The sequence below is a fragment of the Serinus canaria genome, chromosome 1A (assembly GCF_022539315.1).
Source record: "Serinus canaria isolate serCan28SL12 chromosome 1A, serCan2020, whole genome shotgun sequence".
In the NCBI taxonomy this organism is placed as follows: Eukaryota; Metazoa; Chordata; class Aves; order Passeriformes; family Fringillidae; genus Serinus; species Serinus canaria.
Window position 1 is genome coordinate 50,459,091 of NC_066314.1, and position 24,016 is coordinate 50,483,106.

The window sequence follows — 24,016 nt, forward strand, 5'->3', positions numbered from 1 at the left end:
TGAGCAATGCCATAATGGAACAACCCTGTGCAATCCCAGCTTTCTGGAGGAGCTCTTGCTCCTTTCCCTGAGAAGCAGGGCTTGGGTTTTCTGGGCTGGAAAGTAGTGTTAAGACAAGTGTCTTGCTTGTCTTCAACCAGCAGATCCCTATTGACTACTGTACCCTGGTAATGGGAATAAACCTTTTCTCCAGGTTTCTCTGTGGGACTGCAGTGACAGTCATGTATTTATTTCCTTCAAGCCCATCAGCCTCCCATGTGCTCAGGCCTGTTCCTGGGACAAGCCTGCCCTGGGGTGCGTCTGTGGCTTGCTGAAGGTGAGGGGAGCCTGGGGAGTGTGGAGCACACCTCGAGAGTCTGAGCTGGCTGTGACAGGGGGCCCATCCATTTGTCACCCCATGTCTACAGGGCCTTGTGTGGAGCCCAGTGCGTGCTTTCTTCCAAGCCCCCTGGATTGCATTTAAGTAATTTGTAAGTAGAGGAAGCAGAGGTGATATGTGAAATAGCACCATTTCTATATCTTCAGCTGAGATAAAAATATTTCTTCAAAACTCATTTCCAAGGAGACCAGTACCTCAATGAAAACACTTTTTTTTTTTTTTTTTCCCCATTTGAGATGAGGCCATTATTTAACTTAGCATTTGGAGCCCGGCAAGGGAAGTCAGTTCTTCATTTTGAGGCGGGAAGGGAAGGGGGCGAGAAACCCGTTTTCCTAGTTTGGAAGAGCGGTTTAACTGATTAATGACGTGCGAGGTGACAGTCATCCTGTGGCATCACTCAAGGGGGATGGGACGAGGATTTGCTCGTGCCGGGAAGGGCTTGCTGGTACTTGTCGAGGGAACTGGGACGAGTGTCTTTTGCCCAGCGCACCTTTCCTGGGACTGCCGCCCCACCGGCAGAGCTTTGCAGTCCTGAAATTGGAGCAGGCTGGGAGCACAAGACTGTGAGGGCACTTGCCCCAGTCAGACTTGGGGGGAAGCTGCCTCCAGGCAAGTGGGAACCCGATACACTCTGAGGAACAGGAGCCAGCTGCTGCTTTCCCTCCAGCAGTAAGCAAGTCTGTAAAACACTAGTGTGGAGCCACCTGCGAAAGCAGATTAACCCCTTTATCTGCGTTGCTTGTCTTCCCCGGCTCATGCCGACAGTGGTTGTTCTTCCTGAAGGAGCTCCAGGGCTGGCAGATACAGATTTTCTCCTTAGCTTCAGGATCCTGTAGTTATGCCCCTTGATGCCTGTCAGTGGTTAATGATTAAATACAGCTACTGAATTGTTACCGAATTTGGGGTGTTGACTAGGGGGTCGATGAAAATGTGCAGAACATGCCTATGGCACCCTGCGTGGCTCCTGCATCTGCGGATGATTCCTGGAGGAGCAATTATTGGGGGGAGAGGAATGTGTCCTCACCCCCAGTGACCTTGGAGGACAAGGTTTTTCTCTGCTTCATTCACGGCTACAGTTCCCTTTTCTAAAGTAAGTGCTCTCCAGCGCTGGGAGCCGGGCTGCATTTATTACTAACCCCACCCATCCCTGCCTATTGCAAGAATCTTGTGAGGCCGAGATTGTGTTTTTAGAAGCAGAATGACAGAGAGAAATTCCCTGGAGGCGAATGCAGAGTGTGTACTGTGCACGCCAGTACAGACACACGGGGCTGGGAACTCCCAGGGAGAGATTAAGTGCGAGAGAAGAGCGCAGAGCAGCCAGAGCTGGAGGAGGGGGGTGGAGGAGGCGGCGAGACGCTTTCTAAGCCTCAAACTGAGCCGTTCGGATTTTTTTTCTTTAAGAAAAAAACCAAAAATCACCCTCGACCAACCTCGGTCTCGTCAGTCTTACTGAAGTGCCTCTTGTGTTGCCGGATCATCTCACTGCTGGGTTAGAAGGACCCAGGCTAACATGATGTACCTCTGGGTGAGTAGGAAGCGTGTGTGAGGGCTTGCACACTTTGCACATATAAGGAATGGAAAGCTGAAGGACTCTGCACTAACGTGAGCGGCCTTCAATGTTGGGCTTAGCTCTGTGCAGCCTCTACTCACTGTGGGCTAGTCTTCCCTTTTAAAAAAATATATTTCGAGCAAGTACTATTAACTGGCTATCAAGCAGGCTTTTCCTGTGGTTATATGTGCCTCTGGAGAGAATAGTTTTGGGCAGGTGCCTTAGAGACAAAATTTTTGGTATAATGCTGCTCACTGCCAACTGAGAGACCTGTGTGTGTATATATAAATTTTTTTATGTATAAAGCTGTTCCCATGTGCCTCTGCTTTATTGGATTTTTAGTGTTATTGAGAGACATCCCAGGTAGTGAAAGGGTGCTGCTGAAAGGGATCTGTAAGTCTCTGAAGGCTAGGAGAGGAGCAGGAAGGGTTTAGATAGTTTTGCAGTTTGGGACTTTGAGGAGGGGGGGGAGAAGCTCTTTTGAGAAAAGCTGGATGCAAGCTTGTTTTTCCAGAAGTGGCACAGTTACTCAAGTTTCTGGTGGAGTATGGAAAATGTCAGGAAGAAAACATGTGTGAAGTGTTATATAGATCCAGCAAGCGAAGTAATAGCTTATACAAAGGCATATATATTTTCAGCCTTTGAGCAAGGACTGGAATTTCCACTGGAGCAGTCAGCTATTAGACTGCTCAGCCATCAAGGTATAGTTTTGTCTGCTCCTGTGCACCCTTGAGATCATCAGTTTGCCATTGGGTTTCCTTACCCAGATATGTGAGGTAAAGAATAGCTGGGTCCCAAGTTTTTGGTTTGATTTGGTTTTTTGTTTTTTGTTGGGGTTTTTTTTTTTTTTTTAACCCTTGTTTGTAACTCAGAACGTGAAGGTTCTCTCTGCCTCTGGCTGCTTTGAGTCCAGCTCCCCAGGAACAAACACTGGTTTATTTTTGCAACAAAGCAACCCTTGGAACCTAGGCAGAAGGATTTTACTTCCCTCCTTTGCACATACACACACTATCTTTGTTGCAGGGTAACCTGATTCTTCACAGGGATATGCACACTTGCCTGGTTTCATCCAGCAGGCCCTGCTGGCAGGCACGTCCACCTTCTGCATTCAGCCCCTTGCCACAGCTTGGGGTGCTGGTTTTTAGGGAGAAAGACTGGGCAGGACCCATGGCTCAGCTAAGATTTGTGCTTGGTTTGGTGGGTGGGGTGAGAGGAGAAGTAATTCAGCCAATGTTGCTGCTGATCTTAGATAAGGAATGAACAATGGAGATGTTCCTTACTCTGCTGAAATGGGGAGAGTGACTGGGAGCAGAGGAGAGCTGGCCTGCTGTCTCACCTCCTGTGCTGAGGGGTGTGTGAGCACCCTAGTATAAAATATAGGTGTTAGCCTGCCTAAAGACCAGCTTTGGCCCAAAACATTAAGCACTGACCTGGATTCTTAAAAGAGGGTTGAGTTTTAGGATGCTTGCCAATGGATGAACCCTATTGGCTGCTGCTTCTGCCTGAACCCAGAACTTCAGGCAGCACTACTGCTGTGCTTGCATTGCAGTTAAACTTCAGAGAAATGGAGAAAATAAGTATTAAATGCTTGAATAGCTGAAGGGGTTTTAAAGTCATCATCTGGGCACTCTGCCATGATAATTAAAAAAATTAGTGAATTTTTGCTATCTAGATATGATCTTTTCCTTCTCAATACAGGTTATACTATTACTTTTGGGGAATCTCCTCCTTGGACCTTTCAGGGATCTTTTCCTCTGTGCCCATTTATGTTTCTGCTTTAAGCTCTTTTTATCCTGGCAAGCTACATAACCTTTAGCAGTAAGAACAAGGAGCCTCAACTGACAGATCTGGTTTGGTGTGGGGTTTGTTGTGCCTTGGCTGTGCCAGTTTCTTGCTTCCCTGCTCACAGGGAACTCAGAGGTTTCCCTCTGCCTCTCCTTCTCTTCTTGTTGCCTGTGCTATCTTTTTTTCTGTTCTGTGCCTCTTGTCCTTGGGATGTCAGGACTTCAGTAGATGCATGGAGATTTGTACTGAGTCATTCCTTAATTCAATGCATGAAGCTACATTAATGCAATGTTAAATTTGAGGTTTTAAATATGCAAGTCCTGAAATCCAGAATTAAGATTCCCACAGCAACCATAACGTTTCTCCCCCAGCCCCCCATCCCCTAGGGGTGCATGTTACAAAATTATCTTCTTTGAAGAGATTGTGCAATATTGAGTGCTGTCAGGTTTGACAAACAGTAAAATGAAAGGGAGAATGCACCTTCCTCTGCAGCTGTGTTGTGGCGTGGATACTGAACCTAGACATACAGGCTACCTGCAAAATCACAGTCCCTGATTATAATGCTGTCCATGAAATGGAGTGGTGGTGTAGCCTTGGTTCAGTCTGACATTCCTGCTTGCTGAACTGTATTCCCTCAGGTGAAACTTGTTGCAGGATACTCTTAAATATTTGAGAGCCTTGTAGACTGCAGAAGATTGTGGGTTGTGGAGAGCTGGAGAGTAGGAAACTTAAAATACCTGTTGTGATGACCTAATGCTTGGCATTGTGAGCGAAGTGAAGGCAGCAGACTATCTATGCCATTAAATATCAAGAGAGACTATTTATCTTAACACTTTCGTTGTGTAGGATGCAGCTGTATAAAGTCTTTCTGAGGCAGAGATGGTGTGATTGTCTCTCTGATGTTGCAAACCATTTGAGTGCATTGTCAGTGTTGCAACTCAAGGTGGGTATTTGCCCTATGTATAAGAGGTGCCTGTAGGAGTTCTGTTTTTGCAGGCAAGTGTTTTGTTCGTGGGGGACCATCTAACCCTAGTTTTGTGTCTTCTCACACGCATCGCCGTTTGTGTGCAGCTGTCTGGGCTCTTGAATTGCTGAAGAGAGCTCCTAGTCATAAGTTCCCTAAATGGGACATGGGTAATTTGGGCTGTGAAGGCAAGAGGGTCTTTGTGCTGAGGGTGATCAGGAGTGACAACACGGGGGCAGGTGGTATGCTGGTGACAGCCAGGAGCAGAGTGGTTTGAAGGTGGGAAAAGCATTAAACCCTTTACTGGATAAGAAAGACTGAGTTTTTTCATTTATGAGCAGATGAATCTTTGTGTACTGTGAGTCATGAGATATAATCTAGAGTCATTTCATTCCAAGTATTTTCTAAAGAGCATGATGTGTTCTGAGAGTTACATGTATGAATGTTGCCTTGTTGGAGGTCTGTTGTTACAAGAAAGGTTGAAAGGAAGGGGCAGCAGCCCTATGAAGCAAATTATCAATCATCCTTCTCCTGTGCTCAAAGACAGCTGAAACTATCAAAGGCAGGAGGGACCAAGGTAAGGGAGGTCCATGCTGTTGCTAGGCTTCTGGTAGGAAAGCACCGGATTCATTGCTCTGTTTATAGTGGGTATGGATAATTTCCTCATTTCTCGCAGCCGTGTACAGAGTACACGCTGAGTGCTTGTCAGAGGGCTGGCTGCCTCTTGCAATGAGAAATTATTTCTTTCTCTAGAGCCCTATGAAAGTGAAGATCTTACCTAGACCCACTAATTACCATATAGCAGGAATAGTGCTAGTAAGCTTGCCAAGCTCATTTTGATTTTTTTTTTGTTGGTTTTCTTCCTGACCTGTCTTTTAGTTGCCTTTTTGTCACTTAAAAGTCTCTCTTTGCATTCACTGGAATAATTTTTCCCTCTAGGCTCCGAGCTCATCAGCTTTACCACCAAGGGATTGGAAACCCAACTCTGCTGCCAAACTTGAGTCTTAGCAACGGGTTCTTCCTCACGCCAGGTCTTTCTATTATTTGTTTGGTCTTTTTTCATGAGGTAGCTACTGCCAGTGAAAAGTATGGACATAATGGCATGCGTTTGATAGCAGCAAAACAAGTGGCTATCCAGGAAAACTGCCTCCCTGCTCTCTTCTGGTATGAAGCCCGGGGCAGCTCTTGCTGGGGAAGTCTAGCTGTGCCTCTAGGTCTTTGGCTGGAACATGTTTGGTAGGCATGGCTAATGAATGTCAGCCATCACCCAAAGCTCTGATAGGAGGGAGAGAAGGTCCTGCGTGTGAAAGGTATGTGCATGGCATGGGCACTGCTGAGAGAGGTGGAGATGAAGTTGCCTCTGGGAGACTGTGGCTGTGAGGATGTAGAAAGGTTTTCCTGAATGAATGTTAAAGGTCAGGTCTGGGTGAATTTCTGTGAGTATGTTAAATGACATTTTGTGTTAATACAAACACTCCTTTTTGGATTCCTTCTCTGGAGCAGAAAAGTCCTGGAAAATCATAAAATGAAGCTCATGGGGAAATCATTGAGCTAGTAGCCTGTAAGCTGATACCCCAGCCTGCAAGTCCCTGTAGTGCCATGCTGTGGCATGCATACGTAGCAGCTTGAATGCAGAAGTAATATGGTTATGTTTGTCCAGCACTGCAGCTGAGATAATGAGTTCTGCTGCTCGATAAGGTTTATTAGCTTTGGTGCAGCACCTCATGAACATGGTTATAGTGCTTCCACACTCAAGCTGCTCTGTGCACAGCTGGGTTGGGGATGTCTGCATTGCATTCCTCTGGGGCTTTGTGTGACAAAGCAACTTGCATCTATTTGCATCTAGGGTTTTATACAGGCTTTGGAGATTTAGGAAACAGAGAAAGAAGAGTGTATGAAAGAGATTATATAATGTGACTGCCTGTGTTATTAGAGGACTAGAGCTGATAATCCAGGTGATCTTTTCCAATTCTGTGTTCCTGAAAGTCTGTAATCGTGGAAGATGCCAAGGTCACTACTGAGACAAGAAAGCCCAGTGCAGTTCAAAAAGAGAAGCCATTTCAATTTAAGCTACCGGCTTCAGAAGATGAAGATTCAGGATCAGGATGCGCTGTTCTGTAGGCTACAGTGATTTTATCCAGCTTTGTGTAAATCAGGTGTACAGCACATTGCCATCATGTTCAGGAATTCCCTTCTCTGATGAGTCTAAACAAAAGAATTAGGGGGATGTAGGCTTGCTTAGTTGATGTATTTCTCCAGTGGCTCTTCTGCCTGACTGCTGTATTCCCACCTGTCCAAACAGTGGTGAGCACAGGGGACTTGGTTTGCTGTTAGCCTGTCCAAGTCTTGGAAGACTGACAGGGGCTGGGTCCTGTTTAAGTTAGTTTTTCACAAAACAGCCTGTTTATCTTGGAAGGAAGAGAATAAGCTGTAAGAGAATAAGGAGAGAATAAACCTCAGTCTTTGTGATTTCCAGCTGAAAGCTTGAGGAACAGCGCAGATAATAGCAATTTGAGACTGAACATCTGTGTTTCCTGCACTTCCCATGGTGCTTATTTGCTAATCTTAATTCCATTTGTGACGGAACTTTACTGTTTTCACAGAATCACAGAATTCTTAGGCTTGGAAAGGCCCTCTGGAGATCATCTAATCCAATCCCCCTGCCAATGCAGAATCACTTGTAGTAGGTGACATAAAAACATGTCCAGATGATTCTGAAATGTCTCCAGAGAGGAAGACTCCATGACTACCCTGAGCAGCCTGTTCCAAAGTTCTGCCACTCTCAATGTAAAGAATTTCTTGTTCATGCTGAGGTCGAACTTCTTGTGTTTTAGTTTATGGCCATTGGCTCCTCACCTGTTGCTGGGCACCACCAGAAAGAGTCTGGCAACAACTTCTTGGCACCCACCTTTAAGATATTTAAATTCATTAATGAGATATTCTCTCAGTTGTCTCTTTTCCAGACTAAACAGTCACAGCTCCATCTCATATGAGATGGTCCAGACCCCGCATCATCTTTGTGGCATCTACTGAACCCTCTGTGGTATTACCTTGTGGTACAGCACTCCAGGTGGCCTCACTAGGGCCAGGTAGGAGGGGGAGGATCAGCTCCCTTGACCTGCTGGCCACAGTTTTTCTGATGCACCTCAGGCTACCACTGGCCCTCCTGTCTGTGAGGGCACACAGCTGATGGTCAGGTTGTCATCCACCAAGAGTCCCAGGTCTTTCCCTGAAGAACTGGTCTCTAGTAGGTCCTGTACTGGCACTTGGGGTTATTCCTCCCCAGGTACAAGACCCTAATTGTTGAACCTCATTAGGTTTTTCTCCACCCAGCTTTCCAGTCTATTAGAGCTGTCCTAACCCCAAAGGTAATGGCAATGTTATAGGAAAGGTCTCTAAATGGACCTGAATTGGGGTGGCTTTTTTGCCACGGCTCTAAGAAGTCATTAGGGTAGCGACTGTGTATGCTTAACCAAAAGCATGATTGGACAGCTTATGCAATTAGCTGGAAAAGATCCCCTCATAGTTCAGCAAGGGCTACTGGGTACAGCAGGAGCTTGAGTGATGTAGAGAGGTCAGAAAATACATTCTCTGTATGGAGTTGTCAGTTTGAGAAGGAACTGCAGTCGGTATCTGCAGAACCACAGCTGTGGATGGTACCCTGTATACCCAAGGCAATGTGATTCACCCTGCAGCCATGCACTGGAGAGGCAAGCTGTGCTGATGGATCAGTGCAGATAGTTCCACACTGGAAGTGAAAACAGGCTTGCAGAAAATTAAGAAATCCATTGAGGATGTGCTTTGTGCCCTCCAGTGCTAAATTCTTTTGCTAAAAATGTTAAAGATTCCTCAAAGCGGTGAAGAAGCTTAAACAAGTAATTAAGTTTCCTTCGTCTGTCCCTTAAATTTAGGTTTCATTGTTCTCAGAGTCCTGTGTCTCATGACTAATATACTGCCTGCACAATGCGCTGGCTGATTTTTTACCAGATGGTTCTTGGGTCTGAAGCTGAATCCAGGGCGAAGGCAGTTAGTTTTTCTCCTGCCTCAAATGAAAGATGCTGTCCCCCACACAATGCTCTGATTGAATCTTGGACATAAGACAATAATGAAGTGAAAATATTTTGACCAGATGACAATTTTTAAAGATATTCTTAGGGATTATTATTCACGATATTTAAGGAGCTGGCATAGGATGATACTAGAACACTCCTCTGTACTTTTTTAATAATTTATAAATCATCTAGTGTTGAAACAAAGTTTAAATGCAGAAAAATGCTGGAATTCAGATATGTATATGTGGCTAGAAGATAGAAAATGTGCAGTGTGAACTGCCTGTTCCTATTTTTTCACTTTTCATTTTTATTGTAGCGGTCTTCTTTTTCATTCCACCCTCAATCATGATAGTGATGTCTCCTTGCATCCATTACATACCTTTTGGATGGAGAACCCTTGTGAGTAAAGACAAAACATCTCTCAGGAAGGTGCAGCGTAAGTGGGGTGCATATCTCCATGGGGACCATCTCAGCAGCACTGCAGAGCAGATTTGCTCTGAGGCCTGTTGGATCCAGCAGTCGTTCCAGCTATATTCCCTCCTCCTCCCCCCAGTTAATTACACTGGGATTTTGGCTGCTGCTTGAGTGAAGAGGAGCAGTGAATGGCGAATCCTTTTTTTGGACCAACCAGCTGAAAAGAAGAAGCCCATTCAGTGTAGGTGAGGCTACTGACTGTGACATCTTTTAAGAAACGGGTGGTATTGGCATTTTTATATTTTAGTGTTGGGTAAAATTTTCTTCTTTTTCTTGGGAAATTTGGGTGGAGTGTATACAGTGTGAGTGTAACTGTGGTTTCTAAACCCCTTTTGGACTGAGAAATGCTGTAGAAATATGAGATCCTTTAGTGCTTTTTCCTTGCATAAGGAATGTTACTCTTCAATGCAGCTGTTTAGCTGTTGTGAACAGGTGTGCAATAAACACCCCTTTCCTTTTCAACCAAGTGTGGTGGTGATGGATACCCTCTCATTTAAACATGCGTGGCTTTCTCTCCTACAAGAATTTAAAACTTTAAAAATAGCTTACATATCTAGAAAGAATATCTAGCCTTGTCCTGTTTCCCTCTTCCCCTCCCCCTTGTTACCAACTCAAATTACCAACAAGTGCTGGAAGTGCTGGAAATTTTGGGGCAGGGGAACAGAAGTGCAGCTGGCCTGCATGTGTTGCACCAGCTGTAATGCAAATGATACATGCTGAAAGAGGCTTTTCTCACTTTTGTAATTCTTGGATATTGTTGTGCAACGGGGACATGCGACAATTTGTCTTAAATGTGTTTGCTGATATGTTCTGCAGAATATACTGAGTCCTTTGTTCCTTGCCGGCAAGAGACAATATCAAAATCCAATTGCCTGTTGGCAGCGTGTCTGCTTGCAGCTGGGACTGTCCTCCTGCCTTCCCCATCCATCAGGCCTGGGGTGATCCCACCACACTTGATACCAGTTAATGCGGGGCTGGCCAGAAAACAGATTTTGGTAAATTCTCAGCTTTCTTGGCTTTTTGGACAATTTGTAATAAACCACAAAATTTTTGTTCTTTATTTCTGAAAGTGGCACTGCCTATTGCTCTTCTGCCTGAGGGAGCCAAAAGGGAAGTGCTTGGCTGCCTGTGCCCTGGTTGTTTGTGGGTACCAGTCAACTTTTCTGCTGCTCATCTGAAGCAGTAAAAATACAGGGGCTGGAGGTTCAGGTTTTTTGTGTAAAAACAAAAGCTGATGTTGATTTAATCCCATTACACTGCGTTGATCTCTCAACCACTGGACTCTTAGTAGGATTCCAGCTTTAATCCTGTAAGGATCAATCTGGCCCATTGCTTTTCTGTCGTGATCCTAAATCCCCCTTTAATCTTGTTAATTATACCAGGCCTTTTTTGGTTTCATTTTTTTCCCTTGTGTACCAGCAAAAGCACACTAAATCTTCGTGTTGCTGTCTCTGACCTGGTGTTTTTACCCTTTGCTCATCCTGTTGAGGAGCAGGTTCTCCTGAAGGCTGGTTTCATCATTCATAGCAGTGCATTTGGTGATCTGGTGTCTGCTGCTTCAGTCTCCTGTGAAGTCAGCTGTTTACGCTGTTGTGTTGAATCCCTCCTGGTTCTGTCAGTTGTTTCCTTTTTTTTTCATCTGTTGTTTGATGCTGTGCTGTCTGAAGGGGGTGAGGAATCATGGATCATGACAGCCACTTTGAAATTGCTTTCTTATGTTAAAGAAAAAGGGTTTTTGGAGCAGAATTTCATCACTGGAGGAGAAGACAATGTCAGGAAATATGGAGCACTGCTCAGATGACGAGGCAAATGCTCTGAGAAGATTGGAACCTGTGTCAGGGCCTGGGTAGTTCAATGGCCCACAGATATATTCTGAAGGTCACAGAGAAATTCAGCTGTTTAAGTCAACCTCTTTATGCTTATGTGTGTTTGGGTGGCTTGAGGAGAGGAATAATGTGCATTCAGACTTGAGGCTCTTTATCTTCACATTGCACTGTCTGCAGGCCTCCAAACCCAGTGCTGCCTTTTCTGTGTAATGCACAAGGCCAATTTCTCACTGTGACAATCTGCTATTGGCACTTGCAGTAGAAACTAGCAGTGCTTAATGTATTAATCTCTGTTATTTCCTTTAGTGTAAAGAAGAAAACCAACTCAAAATTGCACCTACATTTGCTGTAACTCGATCAAGAGCTGACAGATCATTTCTGGAACATGTCTGTGCTGAGATCTTGACTGTTCTGCCAAATTTTATGCCTTTATCTTGCAGTGTTGCTCCTTTTCTCTCCCCTGTCCATGCTGCTCTGCCTCAGCCTGCAGAAGCTTCTACTTTTCCAGCCTTTCAGCCAAGTTCTGATTTCCCACCACCTTGCCAGAGTACTATGGGGCTGATACCTCTCCTTGCCAGAATGCAGGCTGTAGGTGTGTGTCTACCATAGAAGTAGCCAAGGTGATCTCCTTTTAAACCAGAGGGGAAACCAGGTTGGGATCACAGAGGATGAGCTCTATGGATGCGTTTATTCAATTGGAGCAGTCCTTGTGCTTAGTTTTTGAAAAACACTTACAGCCATGATAAGGAAGTAACAATTGCTTTTAAGGAAACACGGGCATTTTCCCGGCACTTCTAGGGTTAAGGAAATTGTAGAGGGGTGACATGGTGACAGTGTTCCCTATTTTTGTGTGTTGCCAGTAGCGAGAAGAGGGAAACTTTGATTTCTAATCCGCTTTGGAGGAGGCTCCGTATCAGGGCTGCACAGAAACATCCAGTCAAGCAGCTCCTTTATCATAAAGGGGATTTTAATTAAAACTGTTCTTGCATCATGAGCAAAATGAGCGTCAGTGCCAGCCAGCCCTGTGCTGGGCATTTATCTCCTTCAAACCACATTACCAGTAATTGCTGCATTAAATCAAAGTCGAGGGAGATTACAGGTCTGAATTGGGCAGGCGGCCGGTGCCAGCGTGGGGAGCTCCGTGCTGCCGAGCCGCTGATACGGGAACCCCCTCGGCCCCCCAGCTGGGGGTGAAGAGTCGGAGGGCTGCCGGATCCCAAGAAGCCCTTCTCATTACAAGACAGGAATTTTTGTTATAACCTAGGAGGAGTGGCAGGCCGTATGCTTGGAGCATTTTAAGCTGCTGGTGTTTTTCTATTAACTTGCTTTTAAAACAAACAAAACCAATAACAAAACAAACCCTGTGGCATTGCCATCCCACTTCTGTCTCCTGTCTGGATCTACCACAGACGTTCCCTTTTGTTCATCGTTTGCTGCTTATTCCAGCCCTGAAACTTAAGAATAAATCACCTCTTGTCTTGATATATCCCTTTTTCCTCTCCTTGCCCCAGCTCTGTTGTGGAGCTGCTAACTTGGTTCCTCTCTGTTCCAATATGAGAGGGCTTCTCCCCTTCTTCACCTCTCCCCCCGCTGAGGAATTGTATCTGCCTTAACCTGTGGTTCCTTTGCTAACTATGGCTCATTAGTTCATTTAATTATTTTTCAGGTTTTTAAGTATTCTGTCATCTCTAGCTCTAGAGCAGCTGTTTCCCTTCTTGTCCCTTTACTTTAATCTTGGTCTCTCTAAAAAATATCTGATCATCCTAGCACTGGTGTTGCTTCCACTCTCCAAACTTCTGTCAGGGCAAGGCTGAGGAATGGTCATGGCCACATAAGGTCTCAGGCATGTAGACTGGCTGAGGTAATTAGATCTGTGTGGGCATTCACTGAATTATCAAAATGTGACAGCTGGACTTTTGGTGGCTGTTATTACCTCTGTCCCATAATTACAAAGAAGGTAAGCCAGGAAGAGAATGTGAAGAAAACATGGGTGTTTTTCCTTTTGAAAAGTGACTGTCATTTTCTTTGTTTTTGCCTTGGTGGTGGTTACACGTTTTTCTGTTCTATTGCTGACAATCTTGGGGCATTTGGGTGGCAGTGATGGTTTTTCTTCTATTTGTCCAGAGGTGTTGGCAATCTGCCATTCTGAAATTTGCTTCCTATAGCGTTTGCACATCTACTGTGTTCCTGTGCTGCAGAATAGGGTCTCATTCTCAGCACTATACTGAGAAGCTGGTAACGTATGTGAAAGATGATGCTGCAGCTGGATCTGCCTGCTGAAACAGGTTGCACGCTGTTATACTGTATTAGATTTTTAATATTCACACAAGTTTCTCAGAAGCTGTCTAGTTCAGAGCAGTTGCAGGAGTGTGCCTGCTGTGCCCCTTCAGAGCTTGAAGTTGCTACTTTTGCTTCATTACAATGTGAGCTTGAGATGCAGCATAAGTATTGCCCTACTTTAACTCTGGCCTACGCATGAATCTCTAGCCTGAGATAAGTGGTTTTTTTAAATTCATGCTAAGAGACCTGTAAAGCTGCAGAGGCTGAAGGTTGAGCGCTGCTGATATCCCAGCTGATAATGCAGAGGGGTTGGAGTTAATTTTTGCCTTAGTAGTCCTGTTACCATGAAGTGAGAGTAGTCCCATGCAGAGTAACTGGAGAGTTGTGCAGAGAACATGAGCCAAGTCTTTGGTGGAGATTTCTTGATAGTGAGAGAAGTCAGAGATAGAGGTTTTCATGGGAGCCAGGAAACCATCTGTATGGTATGGGTTTGGGACAGAGAATGCAGAGAGTGTGGCAGATGAGGGTGAGTGATTTTTTTTTTTTTTTCTTTTTTTCGGGTTGAGGTCACAGAAAGCTGATGGAAGAGCAGGTATTTTGATTGTGCAGATAGTGGAACCAGAGCAAGCCCTCAGTGGTTGTTGTCCAGGGATTTCAGCTGCTGTGGCCTGTTTTAGAATTTGATGGGAGTTTAAACTAGCCTGCAGGAAAGGGCTTTGGACTGAGCTATGTCAGCCTTTATTCTGTTCTTCCAGCTCTTGGGGAGAAGTGTGGGTGGCAGTTATCTTACATGCCCATGGCAGACCTCTGTGCCCATGTTCTGGAACTCTGTGTGAAAATATACGGATTTCCAGAATTTTTCTCTCTCCCGCTTTCTCAAAACAAGATAGGTTTCAAAAATCCCAGTCAAAATGTAGCTGTTTGCTGCCTTTTACTATTTTTGTCTTAGTCTGAGGCAGAAAGTGATGTGAAGACTACTTCTTGCCTCTGAGCTGGCATAGTCTTAACATACCTCTTTCTATTCTCCACCACAGCCTTATACTTCTCCACTGAAAGCACTGGAGAAGGGACGCAGCAATAACTAGTGCCTCTGCCTCCAGATGAGTAATCCCTGGGGTCCCCCCTACATTAAAGCATGACTTGCTGCTGTCACCATTCATTTAGCCTGTCTTGACTCTCCTCTTTCAGGGTAAACTGCATCATTTTTGCCAGACGTCAGCTTTGCATGCTATTTCTGGATCCCTTCTGTGCACTCAGCAAATGCACCAAACTCTTAACTGCAGCACTTCTGGTATTTTGCTCTTGAATCTCTTTTGAGTTGCCTGACTTTGGGATTTTTAATTTTTTTTTAACAGGAATGGGGGAAAAAACAGGATTCATCTAAAGCTGAGCAGGTGGGCAAGATTTTGAACTGAGGCCTGCAGAAATTAATGGACAGATGTAATTCTAAAATGGAATTATCTTTGCAGATTTATGCTGAAAGTGTCATATTTTGTATATTGCTGTAATGGAGCCGTTTCCAGATGACTTCCTGAGATTTATTTGGTGACCTGCTGTTGTGGCAGCTAAAGGTCCTGCTTGCCTGATGTTCTCCAATTCCTCAGTTCCTGCCAGTTATACAGTCTCAAACTCAGCTATCGCACATAGACAGTGCTGCCTGTTTATTTCTCTCTTACTTTGGTTTAATTAAGAATTTTGTTTAGTATTTTTGATGTGTTTTGCCTCTTGCTTACACAGTTATGAGATGTGGGCAGCTGCTCTGCTATTCTTATTGCACCAAGCTGGGCAGGGAATGCTTTGCTCATGTATTGGAACGGCAGAACGCTGTCCCAGAAAACCTTTCCCCCAAATTCTGCTTTTGTTTGTGTAGCTGGGAAGCCATACCACTCTAAAGTAGGGATAAATTTAAGTTCATACTAGCATAATTTATTGTGTGGCCACTCGTTAACTTGGAACAAGTACCTTATTCTATTTTAGTTTGTCACGTGGAGGCAATTTGATAAGCTGGGAGGCGAGGTGGGGAGGAAAGTCCATACCAAAACCGTCTCTGCTAGGAAGCAAGTGCTCAGCTAGATGAGTAAGACGCACAGCCACGTTCTGAAATGCTCTGCAATGGTTGATCGTGTTCTCCCTTCACCCCAGGCAAAGGCGGGGTAGAATGTGTTGGCTCAAACCGTTGTTGGAAGTGGCTTATCCCATGAGCCCTTTGCTGGGATAGATGGGGAATGCATGTGGCATTTGCAGCAGCCCCACGTGGCTGCTTTCTGGTGGGTCTGAGGTAATGGCAGAACTGTGCTTACACTGCCCGGGAATTGTCAGTGTGGTCCAGCCCTAGTTTGTGATTCATTCAATTAAAAATACTTGGTGAGAGTATGTCTGATACTACCATCTGGTGACTTTTAATAATATTTATTCTTAGGAAGGTGGTTCTTTAATTAAGGAATTAACCTTAATTTTTGTAGGCTTAGCATAGATCTGAAGAAATGCTCAGACATAAGCTGCTCTATTTCTAGAAGAGTCAAATCTTTCTTTTTCGGATCTCCCTGTTGTCCCCTTAAGGATCAACTAATTGAACTGCTGCTGCTTGTTAAGTGAAAAACCAGGTGTGACATTCTCTCACAGAAGAATGGGCGGAGATTTTCTCTGACTGAGGTTCTGTAACAGCTTCTGAAGTGAAGGAAAACTGCCTCCACTCTATTCTTTTTGCTTCCTCTTTGTCCACTGCCCCCAAAGGAATATACAAAGGCAGTGTGGCTGTCATGTAATGTCTAAACTATCAAGAGAAAACTCCTTGTCTTCTTTGATGTTGAAATTCTACATCTGAACACCTTTTTGTTTCTCATGTAATGAGCAAAAAGCATTTTGATGGACATGTAGCATTACCAAGATCAGTGCATATATAAGTGGTCCCTGAAGAAAGCTGTGATACGATCACCTTCATTACCAAGTGTCTTAGCCCAGAAGTATACTTGTTTGCTTCCTAAAGCAGTGCCAAGTATTTAGAATTCCTCTTGAAAGAAGGCCCAGACCTAGGACACAGGGTTTTTTTTTTCTGGGAAGTCTGTGTATACTTTCTTTCCCCCCTGTTATACTGATAACTAAGGTGATGGAGCCCACCTGGTGGGCTCCCTCACTTTAGAAGCTTCTTTTGGACTTGCTGCATGTTATATTCAGTTATTTTGGAGATGTCTCAAGATTTTATAATTGAAACATGTTCTGTAATGCATGTAAAGCACTGGATTGGGGTAGAAAGGAAAGCTGAAGTTGTGTCTTCTATATGCTGCTGGTGTATCAAGACTACTGGCAGGTTTATTTTGCAACTTAATCACTAATAGATTCTTGTGAGTAATTGTTCTGTTAAAGCTGCCTTGATGGGAGCCAGCTCGTTAGTGCTGTGAATAAAATCTCAGTTCTGGGAACGCAGTCTTTTGACAGGGGATTTTTCAAACTTCAGATGAATAGTCATTACTGCCTTACATTTTTCCTTTGTAGTAATTTCAGAGGTAGGCTTTGGGCAATCTAACTCACCTGAATTAACTTGAGTCCCTGTCTGGCAGCTGAAGTTATCTGGGCAGGATCTATACTTCCAGCTTAAGGAAGACTCTGCCTACAGAAGTCTTAACTTTAGGGTCAAGAGTTTTTGTCTGTCTCTCTTGACAGCTGTGACAGTGTAGGCTGGGTATTGGAAGAGTTTGGTTTCTGGTTGAAGAAGATCCAGGCTTGTGATTTCATGAGTCCTCTTTGGTATATAGGTTTCTGGAGTTCTACTGGATGGCTGTAAGAAAGCTGAACAAAACAAAATGCCAATTGTCCAGCAGACAGAGGTCTTGCAATATGCTCCTTTAGCAGACTGACTTCATATTATTGTTCTGCCTTCTTTTTCCATGTCCTCTCCTAAAACAGAGTTTGATGAGGCTTTGAAAATAAGCTGTAGTTGAGAAGTAATGACTTCTATTTCTGACCTGTTCTCCTCTTATGTTGTGTATTTGTAGTGTTTTTTAAAACTGTTCTAGTTTTCCAGTCTAGACAAACCATTAATATTTAACAGCTACGTGTAGATGATGCAGTGAACACCCAAGGGCAGAAACAGGATGCAGGTATCTTATGTCCACAGTTTGGCGTGTGTGTGGTTTCTGCTGTTAAGCCACTTTAGATCAGTTTCAGTACTACTATGGAGCTTGGTTGGAGAGTGTTTAGAGTAGTAGTGGCGCATGCAAACAAACTCTGTCACTCTTAAGTAAATTGCCTTGCAAATGGAGAATGTGGCAGAAAAAGATGGAAAAGGGAGATCTGTGGCACTTGGAGGAGAAAAGACATGACCAGGAGGTATTTCAGAGCTCCAGTTTTATTAAGTAGTATCTTTAGAATTTTTCTCTCTCTGTTTTTTTTTTTTTAATTGTGCATTTTCCCCATGAGAACTGGATGTGTAATGACTGAAGTTCTGTTGTCTGCCTGAAGTATTTCTTTGGCAGAAGCAGCGGGTATGATGGGGCAATCCTTGCTGCTTTACATTTTTGCTCCTTTCTTTGGCTTTGGGTTCCTTAGGACTTTTGCCAGGGGACTTTTCTTGGATTCAAAGTGCATTTTTGGTAATTTCATTTGTGCTAATGTGTTTTTGGACAATTAATCCTAACGAATATGAGGATTCAGTAGCACTACTAATCAGATAGGATTTCAGGTAAGAAATGGCTCCAATGGCTTTACCAACCCATTCAGATTCTTTCCTGTGATGTCCTTATTATGCTAATCCAGCACACTTTTGCTGCTACTCCACATCCCCCTGAACTGCTGGTTTCATTTCTTCTTTAATGCATCTTTTTCCTGATCTATGACATTTGCCTTCTTAGTATGTTTCACTTGCAGAGAAGGCACTGGCTGGGTGCTGAGTTATTCACTCACCTGCATAGCTGATCCATCACCAAATCTTCTTGCTCTTGAGATCAGGACATCTATGTAAAACTGGCAGGTTTTTGAAACGTGAGAAAAATCCAGTTTCTGCAGTCACCCATGTGTTGTCATGTTTGCTTCTGCGTGCCATTTTTGAATATTGAGCTTTCCTGTGCGTGCTCTACTTACATTTATGTCCTCCCCAGTTGAATCTCTTATGATTCCAGGGTCAGAATAACATCTAGACCATAAGTAAGTTTTCTAGTCATTGCTGATATTAAATCTGTGAAGAAAAAGGAAAATCATGCAGCTCTTTGAAAAACATTATATCCATTCCAGCAAACAAGCAATAAATGTAGCCCTAGAGAGGGGAATGGGGACTTTCCAGTTTAAATTCTCATCGGGAGTGAGCACAAGCCACCTTTGTGCTCAGGGCATGGGACCTGCTTTGGTGCAAAATGTGAATCTCTTGCAGCTCTGTTGATGTAATCTTGGTGCTGTTTGTCTAACACTAGTATGAACTGGCTGAGCTGCTTGATCTGTTTAGCTGCTATGGAAATCAGTGCATACCCAGCCAGAAAATGCATCCTTGCTTGCTGGCATGTTTCCTACATTTACATCAGTCTTTAAAAAGCAGAGACATATTGTAAGCTGCTCATCAGATCCCTGATGACCCAGTTTAGCAGATGTAGTGATTGGCTAATTGTTAAAGATGCCATTTTTGGTGGGTGAGAGGAAGAGCAGCAGCCAGGCTTCTATCGATGAAGAGTTAGATTCAGCAGAGGTAAGAGCTCTTTAGTGGTAGTAACTAGATAAGGCTTGGATTAATTTGTCTGGAGACCACAAAATTATGCAAAAGATTTATAAATGTAGTTCATAAAATGAAACTGTTGGTGTAATTCCTTAGTAAAGATCAATGTGGGGTAATGGTTATATATCATGGAAATATCTCAGACTCCATGCTGTATTACTGTGTCCCCACAGTACCACAGTTTGTAGCAATTAAAAAAAAAAAAAAAAAAAAAGAGTGTTAAATGTCTGGAACTTCTGGGGCTGCACTTTAAGCATCATGAGACTATGGCTATATTATGTTCTTATAGCTGTACTTGTAATTGTGACTTAGCATGCTTGCTATAAACAGTCTGAACAAAGCAGACAAAGTAAAGCCCAGGGCTGTGGTCCTTGCATTTCCCAGAAATATTCCTCTGTCTCCAGACATCAAAGAGAGCAGTGCATGTGAAGCAAAGTACTGAGTTTTGAGAACACAGGGAAAAACTTGTGCAATCTCCATGCCTTACTTAGTACACAGAAAGGAGGAAATTAGGTAAATGCTGCTACAGTGGCATGTAAAACAGTATCTCTAGAAAGAGTGATGGGTAGGTAGGAGCTGGAAAAAACAAAATTAAAGGTTACTAAAAAAATAATAAAGATCAGCAGTAACTAGATGGGTGATAATTTAGAGAGTTGGGAGCTGTGTGATCAATAAGTGCACAAACATCAGAGTGGTGGTTTTGGTTTTTGGTGGGGCTTTTTTTTAATGTTTTTATTTTTATTTTGGTAGACTCTTGGCATTTGAGATAATAAATAGAAGAACCAGAGCTACTGGTGCAGAACATGAAACTGGATATTATAGGGATAATATAAATCTGCAAGAATATTATTAATCATGGCTTTAACATGCTTTCAAGATTATGTGTAGTTCAGAAAGGGTAGATGTAAAAGGTGATAGGCTGTATTGTATGCAGTAGACTGTAAAGAAGAAAGCAGAGTAATAGTGATAATGTAGGATTTGTTTCTGGTCAAATTGATGTGGGGAAGAATGGTAAAAGAGGTCCCAGAGGAAGTACTGTGAGTCTGCTGTAATCCCTCATAGGATTGGATTCAGATAGAAACTTGAGGCTCAAAAATTATACTATTCCCTGTACCATAAGAGAGTTAAATATTAGTATGAGAAACTTTAATTTCTCAGACGCATCTTGGAGAACAAATGCTGCTAATATTAATCAGATCAAAAGATTTGTCATTGTAGCATCATCACCTGTTGTTGACAAAGTGAGTGGATTATTGGTGCTATGACTTTTACAGGAAAACAAGCTGTTTAGGAGCCTCCATCTCCCCACCTTTGGATGGGATGATCATGATATAAGCTTTGATCCATGAAGCAATATATTTAATGATGTCAGTGCAGCCCTGAATGGTGTGGTTTGGGGTTGGTGGGCTTTTTTTTTTTTTTGATTGGTTGGAATGTTTTTTTAATTTCTTTTTCAGAGGTACTTTGGATACAAATTAGTGATGGTATATGTGAAGGGGAAAATCCTCTAAGAAGAAACTTTAGCCTAACCTTATAAAGGCTGTTAGGTGAAAAAAAAGCAAATTTGCAAAAGAGAATTTATCAGCAGAGATTGCTGTGCCTTTAAAATCAGTAGGGATGAAATAAGAACTGCCAAAAATCAGGCTGAATTAAACCTTAAAAGTGTTGCTAAGGAAATGGGTGACAGTTTCTCAAAATACAATTAGAGAGAAGGGAGGAGGTGGGGCCACTTAGTGTTGAGAATAGGGTAGTTAATGAGGATGCTCTTATGGTCACAGAATTGAACCAGTCTTTGTTGTTTTAAGTAGAGTTGGTCTTGGGAGCAAGGGTAGTATTGGTAATGGGCCTGAACCCACCGTAAAAGCAATCATACTGGACATTTCAAAGATCTTAGTGCAGGTAGGCTGGGCTGGGAAGCAGGGTTGCCTGGGGAAGTGAGTGCCTATTCCTGAGAGTGAAAGAACTGGTTCATGCAGTTGCAGATCTGATAGAAGTTTTAATCTGTCAAATAGGTGTGCTGTCATGTGTTTGGAGAGCAGGAAGTGGAACAGAGCTATTGCTGGTGGGGAATGATCTGAGTAAATACAGACCTAACCTCGGCTACATGCTGGCACACAAATATTAATTAAAGGCTTGGATAAAAATAAAGAGTGATAAAAGGCAACACAAATCCATTAAAACTAGTTGTGACTTATCAGCCTGTTTTTAAGATAACCAGTTTTCTTACCTTGATAATGTGTGTTTTACATAGTGGGATGATGTCTCTTACTATAGACAGGTTCTACAGCATCTGATGTGGTGCTGCAGAGGAAAGTACTAATGAGCCTAGAGAAGATGCAGTTTAGTGCTGGAAATGTGAAACAGAACTGATGGTGTTCTGGGTGATGTCTTTAAAAATAAAGATGAGCACAGGCTCAATCAGGTGCAAGAACATGTTTGTAGAGATTGGGGAATAGCCAGCCTGTCATGTTACAGAAGATTGGAACAGCTGCTTGTTTGGATGGTTAGAGAGGGAATACATGAGGAAGGTTAATTGTAAGGGAAGGAGAAAATACAGCTAAGCTGTAGGACAGTACTGGCACAAGAACAAAGGAAAGACAGAAATTGCTCAGGAATAGCATTGAGCTGGAGAACACAAATCCCAGATACTCTAGAGCAGCCTTTTGGCTGGGGCAGTGCAGCTGTAAAACCCAGCTCCAAGATACAGTGTGATAAATGTTATGAAAAGTTAAGATGATGTTCTATGATAGCAGTTGATCTGACTCTGTGTGTCAGGAGATCTTTTCCAGTCTTCATATTTCTATAAATTTAAAATTATTCATATATGTAAGCATCTGTAGAAAAAAGGCTATGATTTTATAGCAGTTACCTTACCTAACTTGTGTTACTGGAAATGCATGGACATAGTAGGTTGCATGTAGGTAATAGTGGGCATAGTAGGTTGCATAGTAGGTAATGTAGCTGGACTGTTATCCCAAAACAAAATTATGGAGTGCAGCACCCTCTTATATTTGACTAATATTTGTTGCAAGTCAGTGTGCAGTAGTAAACCAGCCCCTGTGGCCAGTCTTGCAGAAAGTTCAATAGTTTATTACTGGTCAGTAAAGTCCTGCTCTGTGCACCTTGGCACGTATGAATTTAAAACTAGTTTTTGTCATTTAATTACCTGAGGGACACAAGAAGTGTGATGCTTTTTTACCAAAGTATCCTGCAAATATCTTAGTGCTGGTTAAGTCACAGTGTTTAAGTTTGCATCAAAAGCTTTAAAGCATGGCAGTTTTATTGGATCTGTAGTTAAAACAGCGGAGGAGATTAGGTGATGCTCCACTTCCTTGTTTTGTTTTGCCCATTCGATGGGTATTCATAGAGAGGAAAATATCTGTACTAGGATTTGGAAATGTTTTATTCCCCTGAGGCCTGGTTGGAAATGACAAGAACTGGATTGTGAAATAAATGTAAGGTTTTTAACTTAGTTAGGAATTTGGTTTTAAAACCTGGGGCGGTAATCTGAAGTAGCAAAAACAGGCTGTGGAAAAGTCTTCAGGTTTGTATAAATTATGCCTTTTCATGAAAAGATTTTATTGGAGATACTAAATTGCTTGAGTGCATAGTAATGGGCTATGCAAAAGAATGAAGGGCAGGCACCTTTTGAACATGTAGTTACAGAAAAGAGAAGGAAATAAAGAAGTATTGGTCACTCAGAGGAAACCAGATTCTATCTGTCCCCCCAGGCAGGGCAGGCTGGGAGTGCTGAGAGGTACCCAAGAAGCCCTCTGGTGAGGAGGAAGGGGCATAATGGTGAGCCTCAGAAAGCTGTTTTGGGTCTGTTTGGGGTGAAATAAATTGGCCAAAGGCAGAATGAGATGGAAGTTCATTGTGGGAGCCTCATCTTTTTTCCTCAGTGAAGAGATCTAGAAACATAGCTGCTTTCCCATTTATGGGCAACTAATTTCTTTGTCTGTGCAAATCTTCACACAGAAACAATGGCTATAGAAACTTATTTGTTTATTTAAGATTTAGAAAATGTCAATCTTTTAAACTCCCCAAATTGGTCATGCTCCTTTTGTAAGGAAGGAGCAGCCCTGTGCCTCTAGGAAAGATGATGAGAGTGGGCGACAGCTGCTATGAGCACTCACCCAGGTCATAGCTGTCCTTTCCTGAGGCTCTCAGAAAGAAAGGGGAGTGGGAGCAGAGGATGAGCCAAGAGCTGTCCTGCTGGGCTGAGTGGGTCAGAGGGCTGTGGATTAGGCACCCCTTACCTGAATGAGAAAGGTTTGCACATGCAAATTGTACTAGATAATGATCCACATTTTTAACTCCTGAAGAAAAGTAAATATCAAGTTTAACTCTTTCTGAGGGGGAGGAAATGAAGAGTGACAATAGAAAGGCAGCTGCCCTAGGCTAGGCTGAGGGAGGCTGTTTAGTGGTGCACAGCAGCACTACAGAAAAGTTAAAGATTAGAAATGCAAAAACCCCCTGACTTTATGCATTTAAAATGGTGTGTGGGGGGGAAATTTGGCTAGCCCTTCTTGGGTTTGATCACTGTAGCATGTTTATTTTTGAAACCTCAGAGGGAGGGGCTTTTTCCCTGCTATCCTTTGGAAGAAGGTGGGAATCTTTTGTGGGCTTAGGCTGTTAACTCTTTGAAAACCTAGGTTTGGTCCAATGTCCACACATCACTACAAAAATCTTGGTGTGGTTTTTTTGTAGTGATGAGTGAAACCTCATGCAATTTGTTGTGGGAGGTCAGGCCCCCTCGGTGCTCCCCCTGGCCATGGTGTATGTTCTAAGAATCAGCAGCGGGCCCTCGGATGTCTGGTAACGTGGCTGGCATGTGAGGCTGCTGGGGTGAGCCTGCTGGCCGAGCAGCTCCCCATCTGTCCCTGTCGGTCAGGGAGCAGATTCGTCCCTGGGAATGAGGAGGGTGAGCTTCCTAAAATGGGCACAACAACTGGCCCTGCCCAGTCTTGCCCTCTTCTCCCTGCTGCTCACCGTCCCCATATGACAGA

General features: G+C 43.4%; 1 protein-coding gene across 9 annotated transcripts in view; it reads left to right on the forward strand.

The window, feature by feature from the left end:
• Nucleotides 1–24,016, forward strand: part of RBFOX2 (RNA binding fox-1 homolog 2) — a 171,480-nt gene that overhangs the window by 55,409 nt on the left and 92,055 nt on the right. Inside the window, exon 1 of one of the 9 annotated variants that reach the window (XM_009086443.4) lies at nucleotides 1,646–1,904. The exons of 7 other annotated variants lie outside the window; for them this stretch is intronic. In XM_009086443.4, the coding sequence (XP_009084691.1) occupies nucleotides 1,890–1,904 (15 nt within the window). In that variant the 5' untranslated portion in view covers nucleotides 1,646–1,889. Of the gene's footprint in view, nucleotides 1–1,645; nucleotides 1,905–18,813; nucleotides 18,981–24,016 lie in introns of those variants that run through there. One more of the 9 variants, XM_030238505.2, reaches the window with a different exon arrangement.